The 14,657-nt window shown below is 51.3% G+C and overlaps 1 protein-coding gene across 1 annotated transcript in view; it reads right to left on the bottom strand.

Moving 5' to 3' along the window:
- Positions 1 to 14,657, bottom strand: part of zgc:152904 (uncharacterized protein LOC767777 homolog) — a 64,913-nt gene that overhangs the window by 33,055 nt on the left and 17,201 nt on the right. Inside the window, exons 3-7 of the mRNA XM_062447585.1 lie at positions 12,615 to 12,799; positions 8,939 to 9,145; positions 6,500 to 6,643; positions 4,441 to 4,578; positions 447 to 564 (exon numbers count right to left, since the gene is read on the bottom strand). Coding sequence (XP_062303569.1) covers positions 447 to 564; positions 4,441 to 4,578; positions 6,500 to 6,643; positions 8,939 to 9,145; positions 12,615 to 12,799 — 792 coding nt within the window. The remainder of the gene's footprint in view (positions 1 to 446; positions 565 to 4,440; positions 4,579 to 6,499; positions 6,644 to 8,938; positions 9,146 to 12,614; positions 12,800 to 14,657) is intronic.

Raw genomic sequence — 14,657 nt, 5'->3', positions numbered from 1 at the left:
AACTCACTCCTCAGGTATGTAACAGGCCACCCGCATCAACGAATAGCTAGCTTTTCGTTGGCGTAGTTGGTAGTGGTGGCGCTTGGGAAGCCAGAGGTGGTAAGTTCGAACCCAGTGCGGGACGATTTGCCCGATATCTCTGACGGAGCTTGCAAGACCACGTCTGTTACACTGGTGCCGTGACCCGGATCGCTAGGTTAGCATCAGCTAACCGGCCAGAGTGAGTTTGAGGGGTGAATGTAGCCGATGTGTATCGGTGAAACTCACTCCTCAGGTATGTAACAGGCCACCCGCATCAACGAATAGCTAGCTTTTCGTTGGCGTAGTTGGTAGTGGTGGCGCTTGGGAAGCCAGAGGGGGTAAGTTCGAACCCAGTGCGGGATAATTTGCCCGATACCTCTGACGGAGCTTGCAAGACCACGTCTGTTACACACGCTGTACCGTACCTGTGCCAGGTGACTTCAGGGTCAGGGGAACCAGAGGTATCGCAGGTGAAGGTCACGGATTCTTGGTAGTCGGCCGTGGCGTTGAAGGACAGCTGCGTCACCGACAGCACGGGCGGGACTGCGAGGAGAACACAGCACAGGTGGCACAGTCAGAGGTTGGGTCATGTTAGAGGCACGGTCAGAGGTTGGGTCATGTTAGAGGCACGGTCAGAGGTTGGTCATGTTAGAGGCACGGTCAGAGGTTGGGTCATGTTAGAGGCACAGTCAGAGGTTGGGTCATGTTAGAGGCACAGTCAGAGGTTGGGTCATGTTAGAGGCACAGTCAGAGGTTGGGTCATGTTAGAGGCACAGTCAGAGGTTGGGTCATGTTAGAGGCAAAGTCAGAGGTTGGGTCATGTTAGAGGTGTAGATGACTGTTCAGCTTATGGTCTGCATCTCTCTGTGTCACCAGGAAACAGAGAGATGAGGGAATCCCTCACTGAATGTCTCTTCCAAAGGTTTCTTTTTCTGTGATGTATCCAAAGTGGTATATAGGGTCTACCAATGACTTATACCTACCCCCCTTTCTTAAGAACAGTCAGATTCAGAGTCACATTTGAAGTCATCGGAACAATTAGAGGCAGTGGCAGTCACAGTTAAAGCCAGACGCAGTCACAGTCGCATTAAAGTCATAAGAAGAGTCCAATTCCATGTTAGATTCAGAATCAGAGGCGGGACAGAGCCAGAATCAATCTTTTACTCTTTTCACAGAGTAGCAGCAACACTGTGTTATGAAACAACAATAGGCTGGTTCCTCAAACCCCCCTGCCAACCAGGCACAACAGGGGAGCACAAGACAAAAGCCACGCCGTTCGTTTGGAATTCAGCTCCATTGTTCTCCATTCGGTGGGTCTGTTTTGAAGGGGGAAAAAAGAGTGTTTGTGGCTCTGCTAACAAATAAATTACGTCTCCCATCCACCTGCAGTCAAACGAACACCAACAGGGACTGTGATAAATACTAGAAGAGAGAAAAACACACACAAAGAGTTTGACGAGACCGAGGCGAGAGTAGGACCCTTTCATGAGGTGTCCAAGGCACCTCGGCCTCCACCCTCTCCACGAACCACCACACCACAAAGCCAAACAATATGGCCACATCAAACGCCGCTGCAAAACACCCCCAAACTGTTCCACGGACGTCAGAAGAGCCCAGTCAGCCCTGTGTCACTGCCAGCCAATCACCCCGAGCTGTCAGACTCTCCCCCCTCCCCGGGCAGAGCCGCCCCGGCGGGGGGGTGATGGCCCGGACACTGACGAGGAGGTGACAGCCCCATAACATAAACATGTTTATCGGCCCTCGGCTCCAACCTCTCCCGGCATTTCTCAGTTGTAGCCCCCCACCCTCCACCCCCATCCTTCACTTATCTACCCCCCTCCCTCCTCCACCTCCATCCCTCTCCGCTCAACCCCTTTCTCCCTCTCCCTTGCTCTGGTTCCGTCAATCATGCAGCCGTCGCGCAGACGGTAAACGCGTATCTAAAAAGACGACGCAAGTCATGTGGATGCGTCACCATCCCCCCTCGACGCGTCCGTGCTTCCCGGGGACAGGAACGGCGACGCTGTTACAGTTGACGACGCGAAAGCGGGAACCCCATTCGGCGGCGACAGATCAGAAGGAGAAACCCGGGGCTCTCTTAACATGATCATAATTGAGTTTCACTGCAAGCTGATATTTATTCCAGTCCACTCCAGTGCAGTTGAATCCCACATCAATGAGGCTCATTGAAACATCGGTGCTAATGGGAGACTGTGCCAGGCGCCTTGACTTCAAACGAAGACATCAGCAACACGCTAAGTAGCAAGGGAACCATTGAGACCAAAATGATGCTGCATGCATTCCCACACCCTCTCAGTTTGGGAGAATTTGAAAGAGCGGGGAGGATGAGGAGGGTTTTAATTACGTCAACGAGGGGGCGAAGACAGCACACACGAGAAAGGCCGCGGAGGCTCGAAAGCGCACGGGTGTCACGCAGAACCACGCACCAACTCACATCCTGCTCCAGTAAATGAGCGTCAGTATTCATGTGTTAATTGCCGTTAATTTAACTGCCTCAAGGTCATCTGACGATAGGGGGGAGTGGGGGAGGGGGGAAGGGGGGGGGGGTTTGGGACCCCAGAGGCTTCCGTTCCACCCCAATTAGCAAGAAGACGAGAGGTCGCTCACGTTAAAAGAAAGCGAGGAGAACGTAGCAGACGGCCATAATCACAGATGAGTCGATCTCAGCTCCTCTGCAATCTTTCCCTCTCTCCAGCCGACAATTCTGCACAAAGTAAGGACCCCCTGTGGAGCTGAACCCCTCCAGGTCCAGCAGGCCAATCAGCGGCTGCCAAACTCTTTAACGCATCATCATTGCGCGCCTGCTTTGATGATGATAACAACAGTCTGGGTCTCTGGGAAGGGCAAGCCAGACCTGATGGTAGGCTGCATGCTAATTCAATACAGGCAGCCCGAGCCCAACTCAATTATACAGTAACACCGCACTCATGCAGAGGCTTAATGATATGTGTCCTTTTTTAGTCCTGTGGTTTTCTCACACACAGCAGTCTTGGGTAGTTATGTTTAATCGATGCCTTAAATGTGGATTGGAAAGGTGCAGGTGTTTTTTTACTCTATTATTTAGGAGAGATGACTAACCGTCCATGCTTAGAGAAGCACAAATACATTCTGTGTGCCAACAAGCTAGCAGTAAGCACAACTAACCAGCAGCTAATGTACGAGTTCTTCATTAAACATGCAGTAGGTAGAGTTTGGTGCAAAGGTCAGGCGGTGAGTAGCCCTGTCTTGGCTGCAGGTGTTCGACCCCCACCTCGACCTAGCCATTACAGATACTTGTGTAACATTCACTGAGGGTGCATCTCCATGGTGTTCTACTTCACACCCTTGGAAAACCTTTCAGGAGGGTGTCTAGTCTAGTCTAGAGAATGCTCTTCTCATTAGGGACTTATGGCTGGGGAGGGGAGTGGTGGAACTGAAAGTGCATATCCTTAGGGCACACACACACACACAGACGCGTGTGTGCCCTAAGGATATATACTTCCAGGTGAGTACCACAATGCCCCGCCCCAACCATATACCAGCATGCACACACGCACGTATACACACGCACCACACACACACACATTCAGAGGGAAAGACTACAGACTGGCGCGCCTCTGTAGCTCATGGCGAGTGTCATGTTGCCAAGATAATAGGTCTCACCTCATTGAACAAGCTTATTGGATCTTCCTCAGAACTATAAGTGGTGCTCTAAATTGAATGCGATCCATGTTTTTTTCCACCGGCCACGTTATTGCATTAGGTGGGAAGAAGTAGATAGCTGGGACAATATTGTCTCCAGTCATGCGAAACAGGTGCTTATGGCCTTTGAGAGATCACATTTCAATCACTCTTGCAGTCTCATGTGACTCACCTTCTGCAGTAAATGAGGACAAATGAGCAAATTAAAATGACACTCTTCGATTTTTGGGGGGCGGCAGAGACGAGAGCCGGCCTTAATTGAAATATTCCATCACCAAAGAAATAATACTAAAAAGACGGAGGATAGAAGCGTCCAGAGCTAAGTATCCCGATAATGAGTCTGTCCTGATGAGAGGACGCTTCCTCAGACACTGAGGACTATCCCAACCAACCAGCTCGTTACAATTCAGGAAGCGGGGAGGGCCTCTTTGAATCACTCTGAGACAGTTTATTATTTTTATTTTTTCACTCTTGGGACAGGCCACTGAGTGGAATATTTGATTCAATGAATGATTCGACGACTCTCAGGCAGTGCTGTGGTTGATTATGTCTGACTTGAATATCAGGAGGAATAAATAGAGTACGTGCTGAGGGACAGCACAGTACATTGTTGGACAATGGAGTTACCAGTGGCTGAGAGTAGCTAGGTTTATTGTCGTAGGTAGACAGAACAAGAGTTGTTTAGCTTTGCTTGGTCGTGGCTAGCTGCATACTGACCGTTCACCACCACGGCAATATCCACAAAGTCGATCTCGCCACGGGCCTCCACTCTCGCCTCACAGCGGTACACCCCCTCGTCAGCCTTGGTCACCTTGTGGATCTGGAGATTGTTGTTGGGAAGAACCTGGAACCTGCCTTCAAGAGAGGAAGAGGGAGAAAAGAAATATAGGTATAATGAAAGAATGAAAGGAAAAAAGAGTTATGGAAAGAGCGAGAGAAAGAGAGACATAGAATGACAAAGAGAGAGACCGAGAGAAAGAGAGAGAGAAACAACCCCCCCCCCCCAGTGATGAAGTCAGCCTTGTGCTACTGTCAATCTTCACTGAAGCACACCACCTGATAACATGGGGTTTCCACTGATAAACGTTCCAGCAATTAGACTTCAACTCCCACCCTTCACAGTGTCCCCAGACAGTTTGCTATGGACCCTATCTCTCCCTCTTTCAAGCAAAGATATGTATAACCCGGTCCCATAATTAGATTAAAATAATGGAAAAAAGGACACTGGTATCTGCATCTTTAATCATTCCTACAGCTGGATTAAAGATTGTCTAGAATTTCAATTTAAAAAGATGACACGTTCAGAGTGCGCAAATGACTCTGTTTTGCTAATCAGCCCAGACAGTCTGCACAACTGTTAGATGAGGGTTTGTTTGGGTCGCTAAAGAGGAAATATTAATTATTAAAAGAACAGATGATTGGCATTGTAGGTTATCATGAATGAACCTGCATAGCCTACCTCTATGGAAATATGTCTGTCAAAGAGCTTTTTGCTAAACTTCTGCAACTGTCCCAGTTGCATTCCTCTGTAGTCAGTCATCTATCATTGTACAGTCAGTAGTCTAATACTGTCTCCTCCAACGTCCTGCTTTCACCTGTCACACATTTCTCGGAAACTGGTCAAAAGGACATCGACTGGGCGACGCAATGTTTTCTTCACATATTTGGTCACTTAAAAAAGAAAAGAAATGCTGAATATGAGATGTTGACTACATCTGAACAAGCAGAGTGAGTGGCAGTTCGGCCATCCTCTGGTCACGCCTTCATATGAGCCATGTCACACCTCCAACCCTGCCCTTGTATGCCCCCTTTTCTCTCTGCTGGCATGAATATAAAAACCTATGAATAGATTTTGCTAATGTGTGCTGTTTTACAATGTGCTCATTAAAGGAGTTTATTAGATCAGGTTGTGTGAGAGAATCTGGCATGAAAGTAACACCTTTAATTTGTCTTTTTAGCTAAAGCATCTAATTACACCGTGGGTGTAGAATCTGAATCAGAATAGTGTTTAATCGCCAGGTAAGTGGTCACAAACATGGAATTTACTTTGGTGGGCAGGTGCATATAGTAAACATAATAAACAAGATACAATGTAGCTATACAATATAATATAAAACAAAATAAAGTTAAGTTAGCATACGAATGCTAGTCCTTGTTGTATAGAATTGGGTAGAGCTATGAAACGTCATTTTGGTTGTGTACCAAAATGCCTTGACGCCGTTCCTCTATGCAGCCCTTGTATTAAACCCACCCCACATAAGATAAATGATTGTGATTGGCCCAGCAGAGGGAAATCTGTTTGAGTTGCAAAGGTGGCCAAACCCATCAGCCAGAGCAAATAAACCACGATCTGGCAGATGGGTGTGGCTCTCAGGCTACACGCACATCCGGCTAGGGTTGGACAAAACAGGATGACACCCTAATGTGGACGTGGTGTACTGACGTGCTGCTGTACCACAGACCTCTACTGACTCAACTGCATTAGAAAGCCCGGCTTCATTAGAGTGTAATTAGAAGGCAGTTGATGGAGCACTATGCCACCGTGCATCAATGAACACACTGTTGTTATAACAGTAATTGCCCTCTGAAGCCAAATACAGACACAGCAGACATAGCTGTGAAACTACCTGTTCCGATTTGATCCGACCAGAGTTTTTCCAAGACAAATGTTCAACGTTATTCGAGGGTTCCTCGAAAGCTATGGTCTGGTTGCGGCTGTCGTATCTAAACCGGGCTCACACACAAAGGATCATGGGTTCTACCGTGGTCCACTTACTGTAGTGCTCCTCTGTGATTTCCATGTTCTGGTAGTACCACGCCACCACGGGCACTGGCGAGCTGATGACGTCACAGATGACCTCGGCCACCTCTCCGTGGCGGAACTCCTGCGGGGACTGCACCTCGCGGAACGTCAGCTTCTCTGTGACAAACGGGATGTGAGGTTGCGTCAGGCGCATGCCGGATTGGAACTAATCAGCCGTACGCGGCAAGTTGATTTACAATTACGTTGTATCGATCTGATGATTGACCGATGGGCCCAGAAACACCACAGACAGCACGATACAAATCCCTTTTTATTTGTTATCAGTCCCGACCCTGGTCTCCGATCACATCAATCCGTCATTGTTTTGCTTGCCCAGACCTCCTGTGGTCAGGACAGAACATGCAGATTTATGACAGGCTAATTCATTCAGCTCTATTTTAATCAGATGATTGAGTGGGGATGGTGAATGTGTGGTGGCTGGAAGGTCCAGACCCTCTCTGATGGAAAGCACCGGAAAACGTCCGACTTCTGTTCAAGTCCCCGAGCCCTGACCCTGTGTGGGGGTTATAAATGGCACGACACACAGCATCGGGTGTGCAACACTACACTATCTGTGTGGCCTTAATGAAGCTGCGAATAAATCAACAACGTCGCGGTTTGTTTCTCCCGCCACCCCGGCCCCTGAACCCCCGCCCCCCCCGCTCTCGTATTAGCATTTGCCGTGCGCAGTTCTCCAAGATGAGTTCCCACATGCCCCACCTCCCTCGCCCACCGCCTCCCTCCTTCCTCCTCCCACGCTCTCTGTGTCTCTGTACGCCGCTAACCTGGACTCCTCTGCCTCGCCGCTGCAGAGACATGCTTTTGCTGTGCGTGGTTTTAAGGAGCTCTCTCTCTCTCTCTCTCTCTCACCCGTGCTTTCCTTCTCTCTCTCCCCTGCTCCCGCCTCTCTCCGTCTCTTTCCCCCGCTTTCTCTGACTCTCGTCTCCCCTCTTTCTCGCTCTCCCTCCTTTTCTCATCTCCCCCTCACCCTCCCCCTCACTCCAACACGACTAATATTCATCTCTTTGGTGTCGCTTGTTCCCGGTGCTTGTTTTCATATCCTGTCTCTTTTGTTGTTACTCAACAAGGAAATGAGTGAGGTGGAACACTGTTTTACAGCTTTGCAATCTATTGCACACTTGACTCTGTCGAACAGAGTCTATTCCGCCGACAAAGTAGATATTCTGCCGACATGGCTGCAAGGACAACTGTCAAGAGGGGTGACAAGACAATTTTTTCTGGAGACCCCTGAGGTGATACATGGACTCTTCTGTCCCTATTTGCTTTGTTCCTTGCCCCCGCGCTTGGGAGCACCGGTGTGTCTTTGTCAAGGCACTGACGGTACAGGTGATTAAGTCAGTCCCATAACGTAAACCTGTGCCAAATGCTGTTGATGGAAAACGAGTGGACAATTTAGTGACACGCCAACGGCACAAATCAGTCCCACACCTCTCGCCGATAAAATAGTATGAGTCGTCTAACAGGAATACTCATGTAAATTGGGGGTTAGCTCCAGAAGGCGCCTTGAATATTTTTCAACAGAGCTTGTGTGTGCTAACGGTCTGGTGGTGAGTCCTTGATCGTGTCACTGTGAGGAGGGTGCTGTTCATCCCATCCGCATCTCGCTAACAAGTTCGCCGCTGCTTGACTACTGGCAGCCTGTTGCTATGGAGAAGGAGTTGGGGAGAGGAGAGGAGACCGGCGGGTGCAAGGGTGGACGTCGCCGTCCTGATCAGAGCGCCGGCGCGCTGAGGGAGTTTGAGAAAGGCACATACCGCTTGTGTGTGTGTGTGTGTGTGTGTGTGAAGGGGGGAGGGGGGCGAGGAAGCACGCAAAAAAACACATAAACGCTGAGGTTATATGCCTCCTCCATCTCTCCATCCCTCCATCCCTCCATCTCATCCACGTGTCACATCTCGTTAACACGCGCCCAGGAGAGCACCCCCTCCCATGTCATTAGGCGCTGTCACCGTCGCCTGCAGCACTGTACATCACGCACGCCGGCTCCCCCCTGTAGCCCGGCCACGGTTGGCTAGCCGTGGTCGGCTAGGCGCGGCGGCGAGCGCTGACTGTTAATACACTAGCTTTATGATCAAACGGATACGACGGTGATGCATTCCCCTCGTGTCTCGTAACGTCGAAAGTTGCTCATGAGAGACGGACGCGGCGCCCATTTCAATGAGCCCGGGAATTCAGAGACGATGTGTGTGTTAGTGTGTGTGTGTTAGTGTGTGTGTGTGTGTGTGTGGTGTGCGCAGGTAAAGGCACAGGGGCTTAGGCTGTATTCGGAGTGATCTCCTCATGTGTGTGTGTGTGTGTGTGTAGGTGCATGCGCATGGGCTGAGGTTGTGTCGGGGTAATTTCCTGACGTGTGTGCGTGTGATTGTGTGCATGTGTGTGTGTCAATCTCACGGTATATCTCCAGAACCACGGTGGCCTCCTGGGTTTGGCCCCTGGCGTCGGTGGCTTGGCAGCGGTAGATGCCGGCATCCTCTACGATGGCGTTGTAGACGGTGAGCCTGGAGCGGACCCCCTCCGTGTGCAGGGCCACCCTCGGAGAGGAAGTGATGCGTTCTCCCTGGGGGTTGAACCACTCCAGCCTCACCGGCTCCCCAATCGCTGAGAACACACAAACAACATTGACAGAAACCCCGTCACACCCAACACAGGAAGTCATGCAAGTGCAGAGGAATATATCTTCTTGTGAAAAACAAAACAGGGCATACCGCCAATCGAGTTAATGATTCTTCCCATTTATACTATGCTACAGTCCATGCTAAATCCACCCAATGGACCTGGGCTAACAGTCATCGTGATGATATTAGGGAGATGTGTTTGAAGCTGTAGCATTGTCAAGGGCGGTAGTTGTGTAAGATAGTAATGTGTTCCCAGCAGTGCTCGAGCTCTGGGTTTAAGACAGAGAGCAGCTGAGAGTCCTCAAGCAGAGGAGCTGTGAACTGTCAGCAGAGCAGACGGCCTGAGGTTATATAACGGTGTCATAATCCTGGATTTACACACTTAATAAGTCTGTAAACCGAGAGAGACATATGCAGGCAATACACTTCCCAAATCAGACGCACCAAACCCTAAAAACCCACCCTGGGACGCACGCACACACACATTAACAAACATACACACACACACACAACACTCATACGCATGCACACACACATAATCGTATTCCAGTCTCTTATTGCTTTTCTATGAAACGTGGCCGATCCCCAGCAGCAGCAGAGCAGGAGAGTACCAGCTGTCTCCTCCAGGTGGCCCCGCCCGTAAATCCTGGGGCATGAAGGAGGGAGCCAGGAGGACCTCTCCCGGCCCATCAATCACCCCCAGCCTGGGCCTGAGAGGGATCATTCCCCCAGGGATGGGGTGGCAAGCTGGGGGGGAGAGGAGGTCAGAGGCAGGTGTGTCTGCGAGGAGGGATGTGCATGTCTGAAATCACTGGGCCATAACCAAGAGGTCAGAGCAGGTGAGGGTATCTGCAGAGTGGAGTCGGTGCCCTGCTCGGGGGGTTCGATGACAGGGAGGTAACCCTTGAGTTGCTGGCTCAGATGTGATGAGATTGTTCTCTTGCTCCTTCGTGTTGTGTCGCGGCTCATCAATCTTCCTGATGGCTGCTTGTCCCTCAAGGCCGCCCGCTGGCCAGCAGAACCAGCTCGCCGCGTCGCCATTGGTCAGCTCGTGGGATATCGATCTCAAACTATGTATGGTATTCCTATCGACAGAACTATCAATGAGCAAACTAGAATATTCGGCATTAACGTAGCATTATCAAGGCACCTCTGGGCTATGGATTCAGCTGTTCAAGTGGGCCCAGAGCAGACATCCATAACTGGATACAATCCAAGCATTATCTCATGCAACGCCGCACTATGAATACACAATGTACTGTATTAAGGACAGGCCGTCAAAACAGGCCAAAACAAACACGTGGAACACCCAGCATTAGAACCAGCCAGCCAGCCAACGCTTGCCGATGCCACCCCTCCATGCAGGGGCACGGGGAGCAATATCACACGGATGAAATATTGAAGCGTTCCCGCGCTCCTCCGAGACGCGTGTTATTGTGTGAACACGGCCCATGGCGCTTTCAAGCTAAAATTAGTCCACCTCCTCGTCCAGAAGCACTCGGGGTCCGTCCCCAAGGTGCCGTCCACGCCGCCAGGGCTCCAGCCTGCCAGTAATTGATTCTGGTCCGTGGGGAGACGTCTGGCGTGCAGAAACAAGGCCTGGACGGCAGGGAGGCCTCGCGTTCACTGTATTTCTGTGTGTGTGCGAGTGTCTGTGTTGAGAGTGTGTGAGGTGCGTGTGGAGGGGGGGTTGTGAAAGAAAGGGGGGGGTGGGTTTATGTGTGTGAGTGTGTGGGATGTGTCTGTGTGTGTGGTGTGTGTGTGACAGGGAGCGATGCGGCCCAGAGGGAGTGACTGTAATGAACACATTTAGGAGGAGGACTACTCGTGTGAACAGGGAAATTCATTTCCTGTCACAGTGACAGTGCAGTATCTTTCTCTATTGCACTGTCAATCAATGTCGAACCTGTGTTGTTTGCGCTTGTGTGTGTGTGTGTGTATAGTATCATAGAGAGTTATATCCATGCATGATGTTGACCCTGCTTCACACAGTATAGCGCTGTGTATTAGTTTGCTTGTGTGCGAGCATGCAGGCTTGTGTGAGGTTCTGTGAAGGTGACTCATGACCTTTCTGTCTCTGCTTTGGTTTTCTCTCCCTCACCTTCTCCTTGTCTCCATCTTGTTCATTCTCCGTCCGTCCGTCCTTCCTTCTCTCTCTCTCTCTCTATCTCTTTATCTCTCTCTCTCTCCCTCCCCCCTCCCTCCGTGTGTGCAGGTGTGATCCCGGTGAATCCCCCGCAGCAGACGGAGGCCTCCTCTGCCGTGTTATCGAGGTCCGGGAGCGAGCTCCTCCGCCCCCCTCTCCGGCTGTGCAGGGGGGGGGGGGGGGGATTTTCAGAGGCTGGAGCTCTGATCCAAACACGCCTTGTTTGTGTCTGCTGCTCCTGAAGGGCCCCTGCCTGGGAGGTTCGTCCGTCACGACAACACGTGTTAGAGGCTGGCGTGTCAGCAGCCGTCGTGGTCTCTTTGTGTGGTGCGGAGGTGAGCCGAGTCGTGTTATTGGCAGTGGCACGTTCCACTCTTGGTGTGATGCTCGTCTGATGCCTGAAGCTCACACCTTACCTTGTGGTTAGATGTGTGAGCGGGGCAGTGGTTGGTGGCGGTGGGAGGGCGCCTTTGGACACGTGCCTTTGGTTGTCGCGTGCGTGGTCAGAGGGCGGGTGCGCACGCATGTGGTTTGCGCGGATGCGGTGTGTGCACGTGGGCACAGTGTGCGTTTGCGGTCCGAGGATATGCGTGCGTGCGTGACCATGTGTGCGCGTGAGGCTGACCCACGGGTCCCACATCTGCTCGGTGGCAAAACATTCTTCTTCCCGGTTAGGGAATCGGGCTAATAATCAGAAGGTTGGCGGTTCGATTCCTGGCTGAGACAAATGTTGTTGTGTCCTTGGGCAAGGCACTTCACCCTACTTGCCTCGGGGAGAATGTCCCTGTACTTACTATAAGTCGCTCTGGATAAGAGCGTCTGCTAAATGACTAAATGTAAATGTAAATGACATAAGCCGAATCCCACCTCCACCTCACACCCCTGCCTCTGCTGCCTCCCCCCCCATCCTCCTCCTCCGCGTGCCCCCCGCCTGGCCAACACTTCAGGCGCTCACCCCCCGCTGGGCCGGGCTGGCAGGAGAAAAGAGGGGCCCGGAGGAGGTGGAGGGGGCTGCGAGCCCACAGCTGCTCTCCCCCTGCAGAGGCCCAGGCTCTGGGCTTTGGGGAGGGCAGCTGTGTCCCTGGCACACGGAGCCCCGGCCAGGGGTGGAGGAGGTAAAGGCTCCACTGGTGGTGGGGATGAAGGCGGGCGACGAGGACGTGGGTGGGAAGGAAGCGATGCAGCGTGAACTGTCCCCGAGCTGCCTGTCCGGACGCGTGGTTGAAGACGCGCATACACACGCCAACACACTCTCTCTCAAACACACACACACACACATTTGTATGTACACACACCCCACACTTACCTGTACAAGTGAAGAACTTTGACTCTCCAACGCTCAGCTCCACTTTGTTCAGAGAGATGGACACCTGCAGAGCAGCTGAGAGACAAAGAGAGATAGAGAGAGAGTTGAACTGACATTTTCGCTGACTCACAGTCCTGAGCAGGTGCCCATTGTAGAAAGCTTCCGAAACAGTCAGCCAGTCACATATAAGAGCCAATCACGAAGCAAACAGCATCCGTTAGCCCAGTGCTGAACCACAGGCTAGCATGTCGAGGTCCACACAAAGAGAACAAACTAAACTCGTCTTTCATAGCGGCAAGAGTTCAGACCAGTCGAGGCTGCACAACAGGGGCTCAAATTTATTCTTAAGTACACCCTTGACTTCAGCCCTCCAGTCTTCAACCTAAACCTGAATAGTCAGAACTTGTCAGGATCTTACAAAAGCCTGCATGGCTGTGAGAGAAAGCCTTTGATCTTCTCTCTCTCTCTCTCTCTCTCTCTCTCTCTCTCTCTCTCTCTCTCTCTCTCTCTCTCTCTCTCTCTCTCTCTCTCTCTCTCTCTCTCCCTCTCTCTCTCCCTCTCTCTCTCTCTCTGTCTCTCTCTCTGTCTCTCTCTCTCTGTCTATCTCTCTCTTTCTGTCTATCTCTCTCTCTCTCTCTCTCTCTCTGTCTCTCTCTCTCTGTCTATCTCTCTTTCTGTCTCTCTCTCTCTCTCTCTCTCTCTCTCTCTCTCAATCTGTTGTTGTTACTGGTGAATCCCTCCACTAGATACACACATTCATATGAAGTCACAAGCACACAAACATGCCGAGAGCTTCTCAGGCCTCAGCCATCGGGGCAGTGCACTGAAACAGCCGCCATCCTGAGCCTGCTATGACACAGAGCAGCCTATAGATGGCACTAGGGGGACACAAGAATGTGACCACCTAGCATGCTTGGTACCTGTGGATGTGGAGAGTTCTGTGACTTATATTTATATAACTGCTCGATCCCACACAAAATCACCACCACACGTACACACACACCTAACTAAGTCCTGGCGGGCTTTGGCGGCGCCCTTCCCCACTTCCTGCGCCGCTCCAGCTGTTGCTGGCACCCCTGTGTGCCGGGGACACGAACCGCCCGTCTGCCACGCCTCACACCCGCTCCCCGCGCCTGATTAACGACCAGACTCAGCCCCCCCCCCCCGTCACCACCGTCACCCGCCCCCCCCACTCCCCCCCTACATCATTAGCCAGGAGTCTGTCGGGGTTGGGGGGGGGGGTCTCTAAAACCCGCAGGTGAACGCCGACTCAATTTTGGACGGCGCGCAATCGGTGGACAGATGCTGTGTTTTGACAAGCGGCAGCGACCACGGGCACGGCGTTGGATGCTCACAACCCTAACCCCCCCCCCCCCACACACACACACACACACACACTCCCCCCACCCCCCAGGTGGTATCAGACGGCGTGCTGTGAAAAGGACGTTGGCTCATTTGCATGTAGCTGTCTGTTGGCGATAAACGCAAGAGGGCAGCTTTAACAACAGCTGCTTTAACAGTGTGTGTCTTATTTGGGGGAAAAGGCCATTTCAACAGACATTAGAGATACAACCATACTCATCCTAATGGTGTCATTTGACCCGGTTATCATTGACAAACAACAAGCCTCATTTCGGAACCTAACCTCAACACAAGCAGACGTCAAAATAAAAAAACAGAAAGATCTGGGAGAAAATTATTAGTATTTGATTGACAAGTAAAAATCATCCAATCAATTGCCTGTGAACTTGATAATGATGATAATAAGTGTGTGTACGTGTAGGCGTGTGTGCAGTGTGTGTTCTCCCATGCTAAACAAACAGTCTTGCATGTAGAAAGTGCACATTGCCTGTAATGATGCCCCAGGCAGGATCGCTGTCGGTTAATTGCAGATGATGTCGCTGGGGAGTGGAAAGGACTTCTGTTATCAACCAAACCCTACGCCCCCAAACTCCCCCCTCTAAACCTGCCCAGACTAAGAAACACCGGAAGAGGAAGAGGAGCCAGAGCTACGCTGGGTAATTTCCTCAACCGGTGACCGTG

The sequence above is a fragment of the Osmerus eperlanus genome, chromosome 21 (genome assembly GCF_963692335.1).
Source record: "Osmerus eperlanus chromosome 21, fOsmEpe2.1, whole genome shotgun sequence".
Lineage (NCBI taxonomy): Eukaryota > Metazoa > Chordata > Actinopteri > Osmeriformes > Osmeridae > Osmerus > Osmerus eperlanus.
This window is presented reverse-complemented; position numbering and strand designations above follow the sequence as displayed.